The 8,747-nt window shown below is 42.1% G+C and overlaps 1 protein-coding gene across 1 annotated transcript; it reads right to left on the reverse strand.

The window, feature by feature from the left end:
• Positions 1-4,619: 4,619 nt before the first annotated feature.
• On the reverse strand, positions 4,620-7,773 carry LOC120528658 (zona pellucida sperm-binding protein 4-like). The gene is made up of 12 exons (XM_039752819.1): positions 7,586-7,773; positions 7,390-7,502; positions 7,227-7,296; positions 6,990-7,151; positions 6,722-6,909; positions 6,077-6,174; positions 5,849-5,976; positions 5,576-5,765; positions 5,363-5,507; positions 5,126-5,201; positions 4,821-4,943; positions 4,620-4,750 (listed from the first exon to the last, which is right to left on the reverse strand). The coding sequence occupies exons 1-12, from the start codon at positions 7,734-7,736 to the stop codon at positions 4,638-4,640; spliced, it is 1,557 nt and encodes a 518-aa protein (XP_039608753.1). The 5' UTR covers positions 7,737-7,773; the 3' UTR covers positions 4,620-4,637.
• Positions 7,774-8,747: the final 974 nt, after the last annotated feature.

Raw genomic sequence — 8,747 nt, forward strand, 5'->3', positions numbered from 1 at the left:
TGTATTCAACACTTCTGAGTAGAAGGTACACAATAGTGTTGCACAGCAAATTATTACATTTTTTGACAAATGAAGGAGTCATTCCATCTCAGATTTATTAGAAACTTAAAAATCAATTTGAAGATGAGTGCCTCTCTCGGTCTAGAGTGTATGATTGATGCACGTCATTCAGAGAGGGACTATCATCTCTTCAGTCCACTTAAGGAATTCTTAGGAGGGACGAAATTCAAGCCAAATGAGAAGGTTATTGATGCTGTGCAAGAATTGTCCAACATGCAGTCATGTACTCTTCTGTGATTAAGAAGCTTATCGAGTGTTGGAACAAGGGTATTGCATGGCCGGAGATTACATAGAAAAATAGTGTCGTTTCATTGTATTCAATAAATAAAGTGTAGCTCATAAATTCCTGTTTATATTTGAACATCCCTAATAAATGTAAAATACAATCCTCTTCTGAATCTCTGCCAATATTCGCATTTGTGCTCCATGAGAATCCTCAATGCCAGGATGCAGTCAATGGTAGACTTCTTAGGCATAAAACCAAACGCCGGTAGGTGAGCTGGTGATCACGGATCCTATTGAGAATGACCCTAGTGAGGGTCTTACCCGGCACAGCGAGCAGTATTATTCCCCTGTAGTTGCCACAATCTAGGTAATCACCCTTCCCTTTCCAGACAGCCTCCAGAATGATGGACCCAGACATAGCCAACATTCTAGCCAGAGGATCAGCTTTAAACAGCTGCTCAAAGTAGCCAGCACAGCAGGTCACTTCTGTAGTGTCATCTGTAATTCCTGTTCCATCAGCTGCCATGACTGTGACTCTCCAAGGAATAGATTCAGAAGTGTGAAATGCTTTGATTCCTCTGGAAGCAGGGTGTGGGTCACTAGACCATAGATGGTGTGTCACTTGCTCACAGATTCCTCAAACAATCACCTCCTTATCTGCCCTCAGACCCCTTGCAGCCATCCTTCTCAGTTCCCAGAGTTGCCATCAAGCTGTGTGCTGTGACTCCTCTCAATGATATTCAGGGTGAGCTGCGAAATGAAACACCTCCTTCTGGGAACACTAACATCAACATAACCCTCAGTTCCCTTGTCACGGAAGATCTTCCACATCACATTAGGATCATAAGTCGCACCCAAGTCTAGGTTTTCACACAAACTGCGTGCAAACTCGTTAGAAACAGCCTGATCTTCTAGTCTGGCCAGGTCTAGCCCCATTTTCCTAGTAGGTGGTAGCCTACTGGACCCAAGCTGATTCTTCAGAGTAGCAGCAACAAGTCTGTGATCACAATGCACTTCTCTAGACCCTGCAGTTTTGGAAGAGCCTCCACCGTCGGCCCACAAGGATATGATCGATCTCCTTCACAGCACCAACAGTATTAGAGTACGGAGTCCAATGTGGCTCAGGAAATAGGATCCACAGATTTGCAGCCTCTGACCTTTTTACAAAGTCAATGAACATTGAGTCACTTTCAGCAGTCACCAGACCCTTGGGGACCAAACCAATCCTCTCAGCCAGCCCTGTCAATGCCAGTGGTTGCAATAAAAGTCACCCATGACCAGGTGAATGTCACCTCGCAGGCACCCATCAACAATCAAGTGACATTGTGAATAAAAGGGTCTCCCTCATCGCAGTTGAAGCATACACGGTTACAACTAAGAAGGAACCCTGAGAGTGCCTTAAATCGGAGTCTTATAATGCACTTGTTGAAAACAGTGACATCAGACACTATTGGAAGCTGCCAAACTGTCACAGTAATAGCTTCTCGCAGAGTACAACAGCCATGAGTGTGTCCAGACCAATAAAAGGTGTACCCACCTACAGAGATCTGACCAGTCCTAGATCTGTGCACCTCAGAGTGCCACAACTGAAATGCAGAGGAAAATGATCATGCCAGATAGAAATGACATTCCAGGTGCCTAAAATTGGAATCTGACGGCTGCCAGGAAGTGGGCAGTGCCTCAAGTGCCAATCCCACCACCAGCCCCCATGATTTATTTGAAAGTGGGAGGACCACCTGCAGGGTTGGATGCAGCTTAGTAGACACAGGACAGAATGGTTTTAGGTCAGCATTCAGATGTATCTCAATATCGAAAAAAGTTCATTTCAGTAATCTAATTCAAAATGTGAAAAACTCTTTAGTATATGGATTCATTACACACAGCACTATTTCAAGCATTTATTTTTCATTCCGTTGATTATGGCCTACAGGTATCGAAAACTCAATTCAGTAATCTCAGAAAACTAGAATAGGACATAAGACCAATAAAAAAAGTTTAATACAAAAATGTTGGCCTACTGAAAAGTTTGTCCATGTACACACTCAATATTTGGCCTGGGCTCCTTTTGCATGAATTACTGCATAGATTCGGTGTGGCATGGAGTCGATGAGCCTGTGACACTTCAGAGGTGGTATGGAAGCCCAGGATACTTTGATAGCACCCTTCAGCTTGTCTGCAGTGTTGGATCTGGTGTCTCATTCTCTTAATACCCCATAGATTCTATATGTGGTTTAGGTCAGGCGAGTTTGCTGGCTTATCAAGCATAGAGATACCATGGTCATTAAACCTTTTGGCAGTGTGGGCAGGTGCCAAGTCGTGCTGGAACATGAAATCCACATCTCCATAAAGCTTGTCAGCAGACGGAAGCATGAAGTGCTCTAAAATTTCTTGGTACATTACTGTGCAGACTTTGGCCTTGATAAAACAGTGGACCAAAAATCGGCAGATGACATGGCTCCCCAAATCACCAACCTGGATTCTGTGCCTCTCTTCCTGCAGTGTCTGGGAACTTATTTCCACATGGGGGGAGAAAGGGGGGGGGGGTAAATAGGAAGAGTGAGAAAGAGGTTTCTGAAAAGAGGGCTTGAGTACTGAGCAACAGGCCAGTCCATTTTCTCCTTAGCCCAGGTAAGACTGACATTGTCTCTGGTTGACTCTCCAGTTGCAGTCCACTTCTTGTGAACCTCCTTCAAATTCTAGAATGGGCTGGGCTTCACAGTCCTTTCAAGGTTGTGGTTATCCCTGCCAGTTTTTCCTTCCACTCAACTTTCCATTAAGATGCTTGGATACAGCACTTGGCCAACTCATTGCTAAAGAAGCTGGCTATTCAGTTTTCCATGATTGTGTGGCCTACAGAACCAAACTGACAGTTTAAAAGGCTCGGGAGACCTTTGCAGGTGTTTTGGGTAAATTAGGCACGTAGAGAACACCATTGAGTCTAGAATATTGACCTTTCACAGTATTCTAATGTTCCGAGATACTGAATTTTGGGTTCTCATTAGCTAGAAACCATAATCAAAATGAAGAAACATGTGTGTAATGAATACCACTGTATAAATGGTGTCCGGGAACATGTTTTTTTTCCTCTGAATAGGAGATTCGACCATTGCCTGGGGAATTAAGCTATTCTAAAAGTTAAAGATTTGCAGTAGAACATACACATGTATATGGCACCCATACTTCAGAGCAAGCACAGGTACAGCTAGGGAAGAAAATGATTGTATATGTTCTACTGCAATTTTTATATTTCAGGTTTTACTCTTTTGAAGAACAAAAATGTCAGTTTTTGTACAATCCCACTGTTGCTACTCCATATCATTCATTAAAAAAAAAAAAAATTCAGGTTCCAAGCATGCAGCTAAGAAACTTTGCTCTCTCACCATTTGAGACTACAGGATACTGGAAGTACACTGCAGCCATTATGACAGAAAAGCCAAAACACACATATATAAAAAAAAAAAAAATCAAAAGAACAGATCAAAAGGGTTGACATCCAGCCCTGCTTAGTACCAATGGCAGTCCCTTGACAGTGATGGGCAAGTGTGACAAAAACGAAAGCTAAACATATGTATGACATTTGAACCTGCAACATAGCAGCCACATCTGGCTCCAGAAGAGATTAAGATCTTCCTACAAAGGACCAGAAAGAGCTAAATTATCTTAATGTCTCATCACATGTAGACAGTGGAGCAGCCCAGGTATTTGGGTAATGGAGATTCCCATGATGAGAGAGAGGTCAGACTATATTGTGACCCATAATTTCTTTAATTCACAATGCATATGTGAATGCATTTGGTCCACCTTTGCTTTAGTTTTAGCAATAAGTGTAAACCTATCACGCTAACCAGTTGTAAAAAGGTTAAACTCATTCCATCTCTTTTGTAGAAGAGCGAGATCACCATAACCATATTGCAATCACATTTCTTAAAATTGCAAGATTTAAACAAACAGCTTAAGAATTTATTTTAAATCTATTATGCTAAACAATTTTGGAACCTCAAAGGATTCAGATTATGCTTTTAACTCCATCCACAGCACTCCAATAGGCCAGAAGTTTGTTGCATTGGCTACCAAACCAAAATTTGCTCCATGCATTTGGTGGAACCAAAGCCAGCTAAATTGAAACCAAGTGCATTTCACACAAGAAATACTTGTCAAGCAGTCAAAGACTGGGAAGGTGTCATTTCACATACATCCATTCTAGTGCCCAAATGCAGTGGACCTAGTGCTACTAAAATAAGCCAGAGTATTTTGTAAAACCAATATTAAACATGTATCCTTCTGCAGAAGTGGGTAGGCTGGTAGCAGGATCCAAAAAGGAACACCACACTAGATTGCTTTGTAAAATGAGTTTATTTTTGTTCTTGACTACACAATTTTCTTTTAGCCAACACAGCCAAAGTCAATATCACCATTAAGATTCCAGCAGTAGCTCCAAAGATAGTATAGCCAGTGGTCCCAGGTGCTGGAGAGAGGGGACCATGTTACATTAACAATCAGATTCGTTAATCTGAAAAAACACTAAAACTACATACCTTTACCCTGCAGTTTGGATGTTTGAGTATCAGGAACAGTTAGAAAGACTGGACCACTGTGAACCAACACATTCTTTCTGTAAGCATTTGCTTTCACATTCTGGTCAACATCCCTGCCAGATCCTAAAAGGAACAGGTTAATGGGTCAATCAGCACCCTACCATAAAATTTTTACTGTAAATCCCTATAGTAAGTGAACCACCAGGTAGGTGCCAGTGCCTCCTAAGGCAGAGAGACCAAGGTCTTCCCAGAGTTGCTGGTCTTCAATTAATGATACCTGAAGAAACCACACAACCCCCACTTACTTGTCTTCGGGCAGCTCTGAACACAAGAATCCACTGCAGAGGGGTAGCAGACCGCAGCACTGCAGAAGATGTATACCTGCAGAGAGAAGACCAAAGTGCAAGCTGTACAGGCACCAGTCAACTTGCAGATAAGCTTGTACTGGTTAAAATTGGACTTGTTTCAAATGTGAAAATTACTTCCAATTCAAGAATCTCTTGGCCCTTCACTACTACATTAGTAAATTCTCCTGTGCTTACCATTTGGCTCAAGCCCTGTTGAGAAGCAGAAACAAAGGCAAACATCTTGAACTCAAATCTCTTGTAGTGACTAGGATAAGCAACCCCAGAAGTGGCATCCACATTAATCAAGCTGGTCAGGTAGTCATCTCCCAAGTATGGGCATCTACAGAGAGCAGGGGTCTGTCAGTTTTTGCAAGGCTACTGAACTGCCCATATAGAACATGCACCTACCCATTCACTAGAAGGCTCCACTGGGGCTGGTTGGAAGCAGAAGGGCCTGGTGTGACCCAGCAGTTCCCAAGAGTCAGAACAAGGTTAGGGTCACTCCTGTTCACAATGCGTACTTCCACATCAACAGGATCCCTAAGAACTCTGGTCACAGGGTAATCTGCATCACCATAGTAGGAGCTGTACGAGGAGTCTAAACATGAGAAAAGGAGGGAGGAAAAAAAAAATGTAAAGTTGGGTCCTGGTGTTCAAACTAAAGTTATCCTAAGGACATGCCTTTTGCAATGCGGAGTTCCAAGTCCATGAGTCCTTGTTCCACCACAGGAAGAGGTGGGGTGACAGTATACACTCCTACTTCTACATTAACATTCTGATCTCCTGAATAACTGCACTGGAATGACAACCTGAGAAGGTGACAGGATGATTGTCAATAAAGAAGAGTCACAAAATACTTCCATCTATGCCAATAGAAGCAAAAAAAAAAAAAATAAAATAAAATTTTACTTGTAGATGCTATCGCGTGTGATGGATCCTTGGGGACCATTAGTCACAGAGATGGCAGCAGACATCACATTCTCATATGACACATTACCCCCAACAGTCTGGAAGTAGACATTAAACCCAAAGCCTTTATAGCTTGAAAACATTTGCCAGAGATGATTATATAAAATACCTTACATGTGTACCATTGCCTAGGTATGAGCAGAGGCATGAGATTTGGGATTATGAACAATGCAAGCCTAAATCACACTTAATACCAAGTCTAGTGACCACAATTAAGTCAGTTTAGCCATCATGACCAACTGTGGTTAGATTCAGATTTGAAGGTTCATAGCTTGCCAACTGTCTTGTTTTATGCTAATACAAGCCATCTTAATGCCTTTACTACTAGAAAGGCAAATTTGTATATCTGCATAAATGGAAGCAAGTAGATAATAGCATTTAGCTTGGAAGGTCAATTAGGATTACAGTTCTGATCTAGAAAGGAGTTTGAATGAAATGTACACCTGGTCTCCTGTGGTACAGTCCGGGCATGCCTACCACGTTAATCATAAGCACCCCATGCCCCAACATTAACACTCCAGTTTTCACAAGTACTGGAACTTCTTGCACAAATTGCATCCATGACACTCCAGCGGATAAGCTTACCTTCACAAGGGTGCCACACTCACTGACTGAGAACTGGTAGAGAGCAAAGTTAGAAGTGCTGGTCACAGGACTGCAACTAGGAGAGCTATTGTCCAATAGCCTGACAGAACCAAGATCCAGGGGAGGAACAGTCACATTTCTAGACACCACCACCACAAACTGGCCATTTGGGTTACACTGTACAGTGACTGGAAGAAATCAGTCCAAGTCAGCTTCCTCATTTCCCAATAGGATAAATGACACACACACAGCACCGCAGACCACTGACCTGTATTCCCATAGTAACAGGAGGAGGTGCTGCTGCTGCTCGAGTCATAGCAACAGTTCTCTGCTTCACAGTCTGCTTGGCCGACTACTGCATCTCCTCCACAAGGGACCTTCTCACTGTCCGCAACGGCACACTCTCCATCACTTACCACCGATCGGCTCACTGGGAGGCAAAGCCAAAGAGGTTTACAAAACAAGGTTAAACCATTCAGTGCCAATCAAGCCATTCAGAACATACCTTGTTGGCACATGTATATTTTGGCCGGTGCTGAAGAAGTCGTTTTCAGTGTCACACTGTAGCTACTGCCCTAGAAAGGCCAAAAAAAAAAATAAAAAAAATTAAAAGCCAGAAGGAGCGCGCGCTCGACCCAACACTGCGTCCGAGACTGGTCACAACTCACATGGCGGTTTACGTAAGGCGAGTGACGGTCCACTCTCACCACCAATAAGTCACCATCCCTAAATAACCGAAATCCTTGAAGGCCTTTTACAAGGATGCACGGATTCTTAACAGCTGAAAATAAAACCCAGAGAAGATAGGGGAGTAATTAGAGAAAGGGAACGAAAGGAGAACCACGAGCAACGGAGCGCACTTACTGGAGACGCAGAGCCTGTTTTCCGAGGCACGACCTGGAAACTTCAAGTCCATGCCTTCATTAGTACAGATCTTTGTAGCAGGCTGTTGACACTGAACTACCAGTAAACACACGGCCGTCCAAACAACACTTCGAAAAACAAAAGGGACCATGCTTGTGAAGGAGAGCGGACATAAAGCGTGCGCACCTCGCGGGAGGACTTAAATAAGAAGCTCAGCTGGGTCATTAACATTTCGGGCGCGAAAACATTAATTAGACAACTTGACCTTAAAGTCAGCGGCTTGCAGTGTGGCTTTATTGAAACCTTTGTTTTTACGACCTCCTGGCAGTGATATGCGTGCCAAAGTTTGCGATCTGCTGTTTAAAACTCTAATCTGTCATCCGTTATTCAATGTAGCGCCTTTTAATCGTTTCCGCTAGCTCAACGTGCTTTATAAAGCATTTCACACAACAGCAAGATCGCGAAGAGCTGTACTTTGAATGTGTCAAAGCTAGGAAAAGAAGAATTTTATTAATACAAAATTTTGTGCGGGAGGGTTAGCGTTGTGGGGAGTGTACTCAAAAATACTTTGGGTAGGAGCGGAAGAATGAACGGGGTCAGGATGAAGGGCTTACAGATAAAAAAGCGAGGTAGCAATTAAAAACACAGCACAAATGGCGGACACTTATGAAAGGACGAGCAAGATCAAACAAAATTGACTTATGATAAAAAAAAGTGCATATCCTGATTAAAAAGAAGAGAAAACAATTGAATGTGGTGTTAGAATAATTCAAAGTAATAGTTATAGTAATAGCAGTGACTTTCTTTTTCTTTTTTAACTTTTATTTATAAAGCTAAAAATTAACTAAGATATCAGTTAGTGAAGCATTACACACTAATAGTAAAATCATAGTTTTTATAGATTATACACTTAAGATAACATGAAAAATTACATAAAAAATACTTATAAGGGTAATATAAAAAATATTGTTATTTTTGTAGTGCAAAGATTTAACTGGTTGGTAAGGAATTTAAGACATTGAATACTTTATTTGTATTTCAGTCAATTACTGGTAATGGTTTGAATACGTATCCCAGTGGTTATGTGGCATTTACATGTTCTCCAGGTGTCTGGATTGGTTTTCTTTCCACATCACAAAGACATGCTGGTCAGGTTAAATGG

The sequence above is a fragment of the Polypterus senegalus genome, chromosome 4 (genome assembly GCF_016835505.1).
Source record: "Polypterus senegalus isolate Bchr_013 chromosome 4, ASM1683550v1, whole genome shotgun sequence".
In the NCBI taxonomy this organism is placed as follows: domain Eukaryota; kingdom Metazoa; phylum Chordata; class Cladistia; order Polypteriformes; family Polypteridae; genus Polypterus; species Polypterus senegalus.